At 34.9% G+C, this 14,986-nt stretch overlaps 1 protein-coding gene across 2 annotated transcripts in view; it reads left to right on the forward strand.

Annotated features, from left to right (window-relative positions):
* FAR1 (fatty acyl-CoA reductase 1) overlaps positions 1-14,742 on the forward strand; it is a gene marked incomplete at its 5' end in the record, with an annotated part of 37,576 nt that extends 22,834 nt beyond the window's left edge. Inside the window, 5 exons of one of the 2 annotated variants that reach the window (XM_079707599.1) lie at positions 430-497; positions 1,997-2,168; positions 9,257-9,386; positions 11,754-11,881; positions 14,465-14,742. In XM_079707599.1, the coding sequence (XP_079563725.1) occupies positions 430-497; positions 1,997-2,168; positions 9,257-9,386; positions 11,754-11,881; positions 14,465-14,627 (661 nt within the window). In that variant the 3' untranslated portion in view covers positions 14,628-14,742. Of the gene's footprint in view, positions 1-429; positions 498-1,996; positions 2,169-2,469; positions 2,642-9,256; positions 9,387-11,753; positions 11,882-14,464 lie in introns of both variants that reach the window. The other variant, XM_079707600.1, reaches the window with a different exon arrangement.
* Positions 14,743-14,986: the final 244 nt, after the last annotated feature.

Here is a 14,986-nt window from a genome sequence, read left to right on the forward strand (position 1 = left end):
AAGTCAGTATTCTATATCTTAAAAAGGAGGGATATGATTATATGAATATATTGTTTCTGGTGAAAGGGAACTCAATTCATAATTTTTTAAGCTAGAGCCTCTGTAAATGGGAAGGAGATAGGAAGAGCTGAGGTTGTTTGTTGTTCCTTTTCCTCGCATGAAAAACAGACACTCCTGCTAATACAAAGAAGAAAATATGAAGTCTATATTATTTTTTATAAATAATTTTTTAGTAGGATAGGGAAAAAGGGTAGTGTAAATAGTTGTTCAGACACAAAAATTAATCCTTTAAAGATAATATTTTAAATATTCACTGTAGAAAAGGTACCCATCATCCTCATTTCTTCCTACTTAAGTATCATGTAAGATTTAGATTGGTTAAGTTTAGCCTCTTTTTATGTTTCATTGCTTTGATCTTTGTCTTTGCAGACCAAGAAACATCATGGTGTATAATTGTACAACAGGCAGCACTAATCCTTTCCACTGGGGTGAAATTGGTATGATTTTACCTGTGTTTTTGAATGTTAGAATAAATTTTAAAGAACTTAAAATGTTCACTGAGTTTGTACGTTAGAATAACCCATGAGGCATTAAAGCCACCAGTTACCAATTTATTCTTATTTTAATTACCATGTTAGAATATCTACTAGTACTGCCTTTTGGTCCTTAATAATGTTTCATAAATTTTAAAATATCCTGCTGTATATTCCTTCCTCATCCCACCCTTGTCTGACCCTTACTATTTCTCTGCTGCCATTTGCAGCAACGCCTATAGATACTCGTGGTATGGAAATAATGCTTTTTTCCTCCCTCGTGGGTACTCTCAATCCTGATGTTCCCTGTTCACAGGCAGTATCACTTCCAACTACAAGAGTTGGTATATTGTAGGAGATAGCTAGTTGTCCTAAGAGTAATAACTGAAGGAATTAGCAAGTAGAATACATGTTGCCAGAATATTTTCTATTACATTTATTAATCTGTTTAAATTCACAGATTCACAGCAGGTACTGTGTATGCTATGTTACTTGTTTTAGAATAGGAATAGTTTAACTTAAAGGCCTACTTAAATTGAATCATTTTTAAGTTGTTGGTATATGTTTTCAAATTTAAAGTAAAATGTATTTACAGTGTTGATTTAGTACTAGGTCTTATTTTACCTCTAATTGAACAATTTTTGTTACCCTTGAGGAGCGATTTGATTTTAAAGTAAATCTTTGTCTTTCATCCTAGGGTTTTTTATGGCATTTTTATTTCAATTGAAAGATTGACTGTTAGAGCATATAAGAAAAAAAAATCTAGGGTGCTTTTAATTTTATGATAATTATTTGTATTCTTTTAAGAATTTTGAAACACTTTAATGAGTTAGGTTTTTTGTAGTCTTTCATTGTGTTATGAAGTTTAGCAAAAATCAAGTTGAGCTTTATTTTAGTGAATATTCCAGTATACATTTCCATTGAAGTATTAACATACATAATAGATTTGATTATTTTGATATTGCATAACCTAAATAAATTACAACAGAAGTTAATTTGGGGTTGTTTTAAGCTTGTTGATATATGTTAATTTGAGCAACTTAATTATTCACAAGCAAAGGATGGTGGTTTCCCTTTTCTTTTTTAAGTAAGTACAGTAATAAGAATCTGGAAAGAGGAACAGAAAGAAAGAAGCTATCGTGAGAGGTGAAATATAGAAAGTGACATTGTAAACTGATGTAGGTAAAACACTAAAAGGATTTTTAACAGTGAATTTTAGCAAAAATTCATTCATCTAATTAAAATTCATAAATAGTGGCAGTTCTAAAACCATTTGAGTTCAGCAGTCTAATACCCATATTCTCTTAGCTACTATAGAAAATGGAAAAGTTTGTTTTTTAAATGAGCAAACTCTTATATCTTTGGTAAAATATTTTGCTTTGTAAAAACATGTGTTTTTTTTTTTTTTCAAAACTTCATTACATGGTTATTATCAAAGCTGTTACACAACTTTTCTTCCTCAGAATACCATGTAATTTCCACTTTCAAGAGGAATCCTCTCGAACAGGCCTTCAGACGGCCCAATGTAAATCTAACCTCCAATCACCTTTTATATCATTACTGGATTGCTGTAAGCCATAAGGCCCCAGCATTCCTGTATGATATCTACCTCAGGATGACTGGAAGAAGCCCAAGGTAATGGTGACTAGCTCTGTCTTCTCTGTTCCTCTGACTGTTAAGCAACCCATGCTTACACTAAAATGCATATTAACTCTGTATTTGTTTATGCTTATGATAAGGCTTAATGGCCTTTTGTGAATGAGAAGACTCTTGAATTTAAGAATTTGTCAGAAAAGCAAAGGTGGTATTATAATTCACTGTTCTAAAGTTTGAATGATAAATTATTGTCATGTGCTGAATTCTAGGTCTAACTTCAGGTATTTTTTCTGAATAACAAATAACATTCAAAATGCTTTGACGCTTATTTTTCCTACAGGATATTATCTAAATCATTCCTTCAAGATGAATCCTTTAAACCAAGTATTCAGGCGCCCCAATATTAAGTTGTATTCCAACAACTTATTGCTTCATTATTGGAAGGGTGTCAGACATACAGTACCTGCATTATTGCTCGATCTTGCACTCAGGTTGACAGGTCAGAAACCGTGGTAAGAAGAATAGCAGTAAATACACTATGTATTGGTAAGGTGGTGGAAGCTTGCTGGAGAGACAAAAAGTCGCTAGCATGAGCTTTACCTTTAGAATTACTAACCTGATTAATCACAATCACAGTCAGGATGCTAGGACATTTCTTAGAAATTAAGGATATTTGGGGAGACTAACTGTGGATCTCATCTTATTGGGCCATTGATCCTCCAGAATCCCATAATATAGGAAATGTCCAGCGTCAAGGTTGTCATTGTTATTATAAGCTGAAATTGAGCCCTTCTCTCCCCGTTAAAAACTTGGAGGTGAGTTTTATAGGGGATTAAGGGTTAAATGTTTTGCTTTAAGTGGATTGTGCAGTTTTATATGAAAAAACCTAGGATGCTTCTAGAAAATTAACTGCTTGAGCTATCTCAGCTTCCTATTCAGCTTATAATATTGTAATTACCGTTTTTGACTAATTTTTAAGGTTGAGAATTTAAAACAAAAGTTAACAAATGGAAAACTTTCTATTACAGTTGTTATGGCCTTTCTTTCTTTTCTTTTTTATTGAAACCCCACAAACTTAAATAAAGTAATCCTGCTGTCTTTACCACAATTATAGTGAAATGTACTATAAAAATATTTATTTTTTTAACTACATTGGCATTATAGTGGAGCCTTTGATTAGAGAGTTCAGGATTTGAGTATTTATGTATAAAGAAGATGCTGATTCCAGAACTTCCATCAACTGCTCAAAAAAAAGTGAGGTATCTTCCAGTTATAGTGTATCAGGATCTGAGTTACATGTAGGGAATTTTCTGTGGATTCAGTTGTCCCTTATGTTTCTAACCCTGTATGTTAAATATTGAAATACAAGAGAGGTGTTGAATTGAACAACTTTAGCATAGGTAAAGAAATACTCAGTGGAAAGAAGATCCAAAATACATTAAAACTATCTTCAAGTTTTCCTAGAATGATCTGCAAAGTGCAGTATTTGTCATTGGCAACATTCTTTCGTGGCTAAAAAGCAGATGTAAATTTATGAGTGATGGCAGTGATGCTGTCTTGATATTAATAAAGTTGTTGCAAATTAGAGCAGAACAATCAAAACTAGGTCAAAAAAGTAAAATAAGTTAAATATATCACAGTGCCTTACACAGAAAATGGGGCTTAGTAAACTTAAAAAATGAATGAAGAGCCAAAGTTTATTAAATAATTTATAGTAGATGTTGCTACATAACAAATCATCTCAAACTTAGTGGCTTAAAACAGCAGTAGTCATTTTATTTCTTTCAGGATCTGGAATTCAGGAAGGAATCCACTGGGCAGCTTTGTCTTAGAGGTCTTTCATGTGATTGTGGTCAGATGGAGCTGAAAGGGGGGCGTGCAGTGGAACAGCTGATATCATTGTTTCTTCATATTGTGTCAGGATCTCTTCATAGAGTCTCTTTGCAAGGACCAGTGGTAGCCTTAGGGGAATTGGACTACTTACATGGCAACTGAAGGCTTCAAGGAAAAGTGCTTCAGCAGGCAAGGTGGAAGCTATGTGCATTTTCTGACCTACCTAAGGAAATCATGCAGCACTACTTCCACCTCATTCTTTTAGTCACAGGCGAGTCACAGATCCTCCAAGATCGAAGAAGAAGGGATATAGAGAATAGTCAAGATCATCTTGTAAATGAACGGGTGAGATGAAAGGTATTGTTGCAGCCATTTTTGGAAAGTGCAGTCTACTATAGTCAGGCCTCTGGTGCAAACAATTCATATTCCTCCCACATGGAAAATACTCTTGCCTTTTCCCCCCAAAACCTCTCTGACATCAGCTTGAAGCCAGTCTGGTCAGCGAAATCTGGTAAATTGTGGATGAAGCTCTTTAGGAGTGTTTTTTCAGGTATAGTTCCTCAAGTATTAATCTGAAAACCTGTGAACTAAAGTGACAGGTTACCTGCTGCCCGTCCACCCAACATATAATAGTGAGACAAGCATAGGAAATACTTTAGACAGTCTTGTTCGAAAGAGAGAAAAAGAGAGGCACGCAGCAATCACTGGTCCATAACACTTCTGCATTCCAGCAGGGTCCTGTTTGATGGTTTCTTAGTTAGGGCTCATTCCCACTCCCTGGTGGTTTTCTGAGGCTTTTGGCTCTCCCCTCTGAGTCATCCTTCTATTCCCGTAAAAAAATGGCCTGTGTTTGCAACTGAATAGCCTTCCTACCCTACTTCCTGCCTGTAAAAAGTTGGGAATCTTCAGGGCAGGGATTGGCAAACTTTCTGTAAAGGGCCATATAGTAAATATTTTAGCCTTTATGAGCCATGGATTCTGTTGTAACTACTTAACTCTGCTGTTAAATGTAGCTTCCACCTTGTAACTACTCAATTCTGCAGCCTTAGGCAATATGTAAATGAATAAGCATGACTGTGTTCCAATCAGACTTTTTTTACAAAAACAGGTGGATTTGGCCCCTAAGCTCTGGTTTGCTGGCCCTTGATCCAGAGGCCTCTTTTCATTTGGTACTGTCTCTGTCCTTTTAAGTGTAAACTGATAGGATTCCTTTTAAAACTGTGTGGGTTTCCCATGTATCTATTTTAAAACAATCCACTCCATTAGACCAAAGCCCACGTATCTTTTTGAGACATACCCTTCTCTATCTTGGGTTCCTTATGAGGTTGCTGTGGGATAGCACCCTTGGATCTTAGATCCTTAGACTCTTACATCCTGCCTCTTAAACAATAGAGCTTATCTAAGACATGTCTTTAACATCTAGAGTGAAACTTTTGTTTGTCTGAAAGGTTCTATGAAGTATACTACCTTAAATCTTTCTGAGGTCCTAACAAAGAATCTTATATTTACATTCTGGATTTGATCTATCCCCAGAAGATGTTTCTTAAAGAATTCCTGGCTGGAATTTTACATTCCTTCCAAATTGCACCCAAACAGATAGTTCATTTTTTAAGATCATCTTTGTTCTCTTTGAGGAAATCTTAGCTAGATCATCGAGTTTATTAGATAACATTTTCTATTTTCCATGTGACCACAGGTGACAGTTTTGTTCTTTTAACTTCCAACATTATTTTCCTCATTTACCTTGAAACTCTCACCAACAGTTTCCTTAGAGCCCTTTTAGTTTTTCCACTAACACTCTTGGTCCTTCCAGGTTTTAGCAGTGGTTTCAAGGGCTTTCCAGTTTCTGTCTGCCCCCTAATCCTAAAGTCAGTACTGCATGTTTTAGATTTTTATTATAGCAGTCCCTCACTCCCAGTACTGATATCTGTTCCCATTATTTGTGCTGCATAACAAATCTTTCAGTTCCCATTATTTGTGCTGCATAGCAAATCTTTCAAATTTAGTATCTTTCTTTTTTAAAAAAATTGAGATCTAATTGACATCAAACTTAGTATCTTAAAACAGTAATCATTTCATTTATTGCTCATGATTTCTGTGGGTCAGAAATTCTAGAAGCCTTTGATGGGGTGGTTTTTTCTCAGGATCTTTCAAGTGGTTGCAGTCACAGGGGCTGGAGCAGGTACACTGTAGGAATGGTAAAGGAGAGAAAGGGTACAGAGCAGCTGGGTGGCCAGGCATCTTTCTCTCTTCATATAGTCTCAGAGCCTCTCAATGTGGTCTCTACACGTGGACTAATTTGGGCCTCCTCACAGCCTGGCAGCCTCAGGGGGAGTTGGACAGCATACATGACCTCTGAAGGCTTCAAGGGTGAGTATTCCAGTGAGCAAGGCAGAAAGCTACATCACTTTTTCTTACCTCCCCACGGAAGTCACACAGTGTCACTTCCACCTCATTCTTTTTGTATAAGTTACCTTCACCTCTTAATGGGGCGATAATTAAGGTGATATTATAGGTGAACATGTAAGATGGGAGATAATATTTACAGCCACCTTTGGAAATTAAAATTTGCTACAAATAGGAAGCATCAAATAAAGAATCTTCTTACCTGAGGTTTGTCCTGTACAAGGCTTCCTAAGTATCAAAGCAGGAATGCTTTGGGAGCCTATATTGTAAAAGCAACAAGAGGCATAAAGGTTTTTTATTTAGGCAATATTATAAATGTTAAATATAAATATAGTAAATTTATATTAATTTATATGTAATATAAATTACATATTTACAAATATAAATATATCATTTATATTATTTAATTTGTTCAGATATTTACTGAGCAAGGTAATGGCCTCTATACCTTATATTGGGGCCTTAATATAATGCCTACTTCTGCATTAAACTAATGTCAGTCATGTCATTCGTGGTGTCCAGTTTACTCATTTACATTATTCTGAGTACCAGCTAGATAAAAATCTGACTTACTGTATATCTTGACATAATTTAAAAAGTATACACATCATATGGATTACTGATTAATAGTCACTGGGGACTAGGATGCATGATATTATCACATGTAGAAGCAGTGTAAATTATTTACTCTAGCTCTTGAAATGTAGTAGATATTTCATCACTCTTAAAATGGTATTTAAAAAAATATTTCCATTGTCTTGTTTTTTTTTATTATTTAGCTTAACTTTCTCCAGCTTAACTTCTCTGAATCTGATATTTTTTATCTTTGTGATTCTCAGTGGAGGACAATTTTGCCTCCCTCAAGGGACATTGGACAATTTTTGGAGATGTTTTTAGTTATCACAACTGGGGGATGGATGCTGCTAGCATCTAGTGGGTAGAGTGCACAGGACAGCCCCCTACCACAAATAATTATCTGCCCTAAGATGTCTATAGTGCTGAGGTTGAGAAACCCTGGACTAGATGACCATTAAGATCTTGCCCGCCTCTAAAAGATTGTGATTATTTTTTACAGGTTGCTGTAATAAAGAATAAATACTCAGAACATACATGGCAGTGTAGTCCCAGGCATCTGCTCTTACAGCATGTTTAACCAAAGATTGATGGTGCAAAGTTTTAAGTTTCTTTTTATCCCCCATAGTATTCAATCCAGAGTTTTATTGCTCGATAAGTATTCTGTGAACTTCACACATATATGACCTTTCAAATTTCCTTCTCCCCCTCCAATTTTTTATTGTAATTATGGCTGAATCAGTGATTGGTTTTAGGGTAATTTTGTCACTTGAATGAATCTGAAAATAAGACTAGGTGAGAATTGTCAGTGAAAAAGGAGTTAGGAAGAAAAACTTTTTAGTAAGATGTATGTTGGAAAATCACATTAACCAAATATGTGTATATGTGTGATTCAAGTGTAGTATACTGGCTGTGATAGTGGGTATTAATTACAAATCTGTTAAATCTTTTTGTTGTTTTTTAGAAAAAAAATTGCCTAATCTCTTTTCTAAAAGCAGCATGTCTTGTTTTTTTTTTCCCTTCAAGTACTTTCTATTTGAACTATTCCTGTCCAGATTTAGCCTTTGATGCTCAATAATTCTTTTTGTGTTTAATGGAGGTTTTATTTTAGAATTGCTTCCTTGCATGAATTACAGTTTTTCTTTACATAGTCCATGTTGCCTCATTTTCTTTCAGTATTCTGGATTTAGGGTTTCTTTCTAAATGTATATGTCATCAGAATTTCTTAGCTAATGTTACTGTTTTGATTTCCCCCCCATTTCTAATGTTCTAATTTTCTCCTATTTCCCCCGTTTCTGAAGCCCCTAATTTTGGGACTTCTAAACTGCATATAATGCTAATCCTTATTGTGGGACTATAAATAGAATTCTTTTTAAGTATTACTTCACACGTAATTTTTCTGTTTACCAGAGGTTAGGAATTTTTGGTGTGTGTTTTGTTTCAAAAAGTTCTTTCTTCCATTTCTCTACTTACCATAGGTAATTATTATTGTATAGATGTTGCTTTTCTGGTTAGTGTTACGATATCAATGACTTATAGTGAGCCATGATATATAAAATGACAAATTTAAAGATTAAAGCCCTTCACCCTTCTAAAAAGAAACAAAAAAAGTATTGAACTCCCTTATTTCCATAAGGATGGATATTGGGGACTTGGGAAGATGAGTGAATATCTTGAATATCTATTTCAGAAAGCTGTCAACATGAGTCATTGATTTCATGGCACGTCCAGACAATCACAGTACCCGTTAGTGTTCAAGAGAAAGTTATTTAAAATATATAGAGAGAGTTGACTAAATGGCAAATGAATATTTCTGTATACTTTGCTTCCATGATGCTGAAGAGTTGAGATTATAATGGAACAGTATGTTAGGAATTCACAGATAATCTTAGTAAAATGCAGCTGAACTAAAATGTGGCTTAAGGAACAAAAAGGAAAGGAATACTAATTGAATCCATTTATTTGCTTAGTATTGTATGTAGAAAATTTGACCTTGAAGTATTGCATTTCCTTTGAAAATTAATTTCATATATCAGCAGAACTCTCTTTAGGCAGTATTAAATTCATTTACTGCTGCTTAAATTCAATTACTGCTGCTTAAACTTACTGCTGCTGTATTAAATGCATTTTGGATTTATAAAATGTTCTTCTAAGATGCAGAAATATTCTTATTTCCTGGTGGTTTGGTACACTTATTGAATTACGTGTTACAATTTTATTGTTAATGTCTCAAAATAGAAACTGGTACCCTGGGTGGTGATGAGATTTTTCCCTATCTATGCAAATTATGAATCTCAATTTTTCTTATAATACAGGATGATGAAGACAATAACTCGTCTTCACAAAGCTATGGTGTTTCTTGAATATTTCACAAGTAATTCTTGGGTTTGGAATACTGACAATGTCAATATGTTAATGAATCAACTAAACCCGGAAGATAAAAAGGCAAGTATTTTCTGTTTTATATTAGAAAACAAGTAGCATACTAATTAGAGTATGCTAATTAGCAACCTGAGAAATAATTGAGTATTTTCCCCAACCATTATACAATAAGAAAGTTGATCTATTTATAGTCTCCCATTAAAGCTTCAGTCATAATTGGTGGTGATAAAGTTGCTTTATCCTAGAATTTATAATGTAAATATGAGAGTAGCAGAGGTATTTTCAAAGCATGATTGACATGTTGATTCTCTTTTTCTCTTTAATGTCAGATTCAAAGAGAATTTTGACTTCTTTATGCATTTTCCCCCAAAACACTCTGTTTTCTTTAAGTTTTAAGGAAAACCTTCTCTCAGAAATTGCTTTTGTATACTCTTTTACTTTTTGCCATTCCACATTTTGCTCTCTGTTAGTTTGAAACTTAAACTCTGTATTTTCTTTTTAAGGTTACCTTAGATATTTGAACATGCATACTTAACAAAGTCTAAATTGCGCAATTTGTATAACCTCTTCCTTAATGATATTTAGGACCATAAAATGTTTTAGCTCTGATTACCATCCTCATTAACTTATATGGTTATATGTTACTTTAGTTCTCTACTTAAACCTCATAATTAGAAATGATTATTTTGTTCAGTTTTACTTAGATTTAACTATATATTTACTAGTGTCTTTGCTATCAGATCTTCTCTTTAGGGTCATTTTTTTTCTGCTTGAAATATATCCAGAATACAAGAATATGTCTGAGTAGTAGGTATGTTGGTAGTGAATTCTCAGTTTGTGATTATGTTGCATGATTTCAGCACATTAAAGACAACTTTCTTTTTATATTTGTCTTATATTCTTGGTGTTGAAAAGCCAGTCTAATTTGCGGCTGCTTTACAGTATCCTTTCTTAATTTAGCAAGGTCTAATATAATATTGATACTTCTACCTTTTCTTGGATAATGCAAAGGGTAACACCTATCTGCTATGTTGTTATGTTTTTTAATTCTGTATTTATGTTATGTGCCTCACAATCGTTCCTGTTGTAGTCTAGTCAATTAGTATTCATATAGATTTACTGGCATAATTGTCCTTTTACTGCTCTTATTTCTTCCTCCATCCTCCATCCTCCTCTAATGATTCCAGACTTCAATCTGGAATCATTTTCATTCTGCCTAAAGAGTACCCATTAGTATACTTCTTCTAGTGTGTGTCTTCTATTGATGTCAGTTTGTATCAGTTTTTATTCTTCTGGGAATATTTTATTTTTCAAAGATATTTATACTGGTATAGAATTGTACGATAGCAGCTTTCTTTGAGCACTTGGAAGACATCTTCTCATAGTCTTTCAGCTTCCATTGCTTCTTTTCAGAAGTCAGTTAGTTGGTCAGACTAATGTTTCTTTGGAGGTAATCCACAGTGCCTTCTCTGGTTTTTAAAAAAATTTTTTCTTTGACTTTCAGCAGTTTTACTCTAATATGTGTAGATATATATGTGTATATGTGGTATATGTGTGTTTTGAATCTTTGGCTTGGTGTCTCACCATTTTTGGAAAATTTCCAGCCATTGTCTTTTCAGATACTGTTTCTGTTCTATTCTTTTTCACTCTTCCTATGGGAATCCAGTTGCACATATGTGTGACCTTCTCATAATATCTCATATCTTAAGTCTCCATTTCAGTGCACTGGTACTTTAATGATTTATTTATGGTAGCTTTATTATTTTTGGCCTAGAACTTGCTATTTTCAGAAATGATGGTAAATTGAATTGTGAATAATTTATTATGCCAGAAAAATTACCTGATTGTGTGTGGAGGAGCACTGAGCAGTGTATAGCCCTCTTATTTTGTCATGATAAGGCTTTCTTTTCCAGGTTTATCGACCCTTTTCATCAAATGGCCTACTTACAGTTATCTAAATTCCTAAGCTAGCTTTCATAACATATTCTATCTCTTGATGTCAGTACTATTTCTCTAGGAAAATTAATCTGTGTGGTATGCAGGATGTTCAAAAAGAAGAGATAGTGTAGACAGAAGGAAACTGGAAACAGGTGTATTGATACATGTATAAAAGGAATTCTTAGGTCTATTTGGTCAATGGGATTTTGTTGGTTTATTTATTTATTTTTAATGGTGCAGGCTTCTTCATGTACTCCTCTTTAAAAGCTGACATGTTTTCAGATTATCTTCTCAAATGTTTCTTTGTTTAATGGACAATATGAAATAGGAATAAGAACTTTTTTGTGAATAGCAGTAACATTTAAAAAATTAATATAGTAAATGTTTTGTAATCATGTCATGTCGAAGTAGCTTTAGAAAAAGTGTGAATTTTTGACTGGTTGTGAAAAAAATTATCCAAGAAAGTAACCAATAATTTTTTTGTTTATGTAGACTTTTAATATTGATGTACGACAGTTACATTGGGCAGAATATATAGAGAACTACTGTATGGGAACTAAGAAATATGTATTGAATGAAGAAATGTCTGGCCTCCCTGCAGCTAGAAAACATCTGAACAAGTACGTTTTTATATGGGTTTGATTTCATCTTGTCTTATGAAATATTACAATTTTTTCTAAGCTGATAAATTGAGATACCACTAATAATATATTGTATCAATATTTAAGAAAAGTGGTTGCTTTTGGGCTGTAACTATGGTAGTATTAATTTAGCCTATGATTGTTGAACCTTACTATTTTCATCAGATTATACTGTCCATTAGTAATAAAGTCAGGTGGAATTTAGTTTTAAATATCACTTTTATCTTCCTTTATTGCTAGTGAAGAAGTAAAGATATTAGGAGAAAATAAAAATATATTTTAAACAGGAGGTAATGTAAAGTTTCTTTTACCCTATTTAAATACATCTTTAGAAGAGGAAAAGTGGTATAATAATACATTATTTACTATAGAACTTTTTTCCTTGTTTATAAAATAGTTGTAATTATTCCCTTAGTCTCTTATAAAAGTAATACATACTAATTGTTAAAAAAAACTCAGAAAATAGAAAAGGAAAAATTACTATTAATCCATTATTCAGAGATGCAGTTAGTTTTAATAGTAATCTCTGTTATTCATAGTAATTTTTTTTTTTTTTTTTTTTTTTTGCGGTACGCGGGCCTCTCACTGTTGTGGCCTCTCCCGTTGTGGAGCACAGGCTCCGGACGCGCAGGCTCAGCGGCCATGGCTCACGGGCCCAGCCGCTCCACGGCATGTGGGATCTTCCCGGACTGGGGCACGAACCCGTGTCCCCTGCATCGGCAGGTGGACTCTCAACCACCGCGCCACCAGGGAAGCCCCCATAGTAATTTTTTAATATAAGTTTTATAACAGTTTTCAAAAGTTTCACATTATTATTCTTGTCCCTTCAACTCTTTGAGAATTTATAGGGCAGCTAGTTGTATAGATGAGGAAATGGAGACTTAGGAAAGTTGTGTTTGACAAGGTCATATTGTATTAAGTGGCAGGGCAAACTAGAATACTGATCTTTGACTCCTAATTCAAAGCTCTTTTGTCTACACCCATTGTTCGTGTGTTATACGGTTAACCCTTGAACAACATGGGTTTAAACTGCATGGGTCTTGGGCTTCCCTGGTGGCGCAGTGGTTGCGAGTCTGCCTGCCGATGCAGGGGATGTGGGTTCGTGCCCCGGTCTGGGAAGATCCCACATGCCGCGGAGCGGCTGGGCCCGTGAGCCATGGCCGCTGAGCCTGCGCATCCGGAGCCTGTGCTCCGCAACGGGAGAGGCCACAGCAGTGAGAAGCCCGCGTACCGCAAAAAAAAAAAAAAAAAAAAAAAAAAAAACTGCGTGGGTCCATTTATTGAAACATGTAGATTTTTTTCTATAAATACATACTATATTACTACACAATATGAAGTTGGTTGAATTCACTGATGCAGAAACTCGGGTAAGAAGGGCTGACTGTGAAGTTATACTTGGATTGTTGGAGGGTCGATTCCCTAACCCCCACGTTGTTCAAGGATCAACTGTAGTCCTATATCTTTCACTGCCTGTTGAAGTTAATGGAATTTATGTAACAGTGTTGCATATCTAAAGGATTTATATTCCTTTCTAACACCATTAAAAAACATCAAAAATGTTTTGAAACATGAGCAAGATAATGTGCATGTTGCTCTTTGAGAATAGGAGGGTCTTCCTATTTAGGGCAAGTGCCATGTTTCATTCATGAATGAGGACTTGTCCAGTTGGCTTTTGATCCTGTGACTGAAGGAGTAAATTCACTTGTCTGACAACTTGTAAGCAGCTAAAGATGTCCAAAAAATGTTTATTTTGTCTGTAGGATGATGTATATGATGAATCTACCTTTTTAGATTAGATAGGAAGCTCCGAAGTGCAAGAGATGTGTCTATTTTAGCTACTAATGTACTTGCTGACTAGCACAGTATAGGGAATACAGAAGGATGCTAAATAATACTTGTTAAATAAATAAATTTGCATCCCAAATGTACTGTTATAAAAAAACTTTGCATTATTCATTGTTAATAGAGGTAATGTATTGTTTGATGGACTCTTGTCCAGAATGTGCACAGTCAGGTTTGTTTGATGTTTGCTAACTTTCTAATTTAAGGACTTCTAGTTAGTTTTTTTTTTTTTTAATAGATTCATTTATTTACTTTTGGCTGCGTTGGTTCTTAGTTGCTGTGAGTGGGCTTTCTCTAGTTGTGGAGAGCGGGGGCTACTCTTCATTGCGGTGCGCAGGCTTCTCATTGAGGTGGCTTCTCTTGCTGTGGAGCACTGGCTCTAGGCACACGGGCTTCAGTAGTTGTGGCACACAGGCTCAGTAGTTGTGGCTCACGGGCTCTAGAGCGCAGGCTCAGTAGTTGTGGCACATGGGCTTAGTTGCTCTGCGGCATGTGGGATCTTCCCGGACCAGGGCTCGAACCCATGTCCCCTGCATCAGCAGGTGGATTCTTAACCACTGTACCACCAGGGAAGTCCCTTCTAGTTAGTTTTTAAATAAGTTGCAGCTTAATATGGATTTGAACTTTGATTAGATTAAAACTGAGCATGAATTATCTGCTGTCCAACAATATTCTATTCTAGAAAATAGTATCCAGTACATTTCTTGATTTGCTTTTCAGGTTGAGGAACATACGTTACGGTTTCAATACTATCCTCGTGATCCTGATTTGGCGCATTTTTATCGCAAGATCACAAATGGCAAGAAACATCTGGTACTTCGTGGTTAGTCTGTGTTACAAGTTTCTGTCTTACTTCCGAGCATCCAGCACTATGAGATACTGAAGACAAGAATTTAGCATTAGAACATCTATGCATATGGTGGTCTAAATGCACAAAATATAAAATGTACTTAAGTCATTTCACCTTTTGTCAAGACATTAAACCATCTTAACTCAGAGTGTGGAGTAAATTATGGTATATTTTATGTAACATTTTAATGTATGCTCATAAAAACCTAGTGAATACACTGTGGTATGCCAACTCAAATCTATAATAGCCACCAAAACCATGACTTAACATTTTGATCCCTGGGGAAAAGGCGTTGGGTGAGGGTAGGAGTGGGGAAATAGGAACACTGACCACTATAACTGTGCAATTCTGGAACATATTAATTAAAATATGCCTTAACATACAGTGATTTT

This window comes from Hyperoodon ampullatus (assembly GCF_949752795.1).
Source record: "Hyperoodon ampullatus genome assembly, chromosome: 7".
NCBI classification, from domain to species: Eukaryota; Metazoa; Chordata; class Mammalia; order Artiodactyla; family Ziphiidae; genus Hyperoodon; species Hyperoodon ampullatus.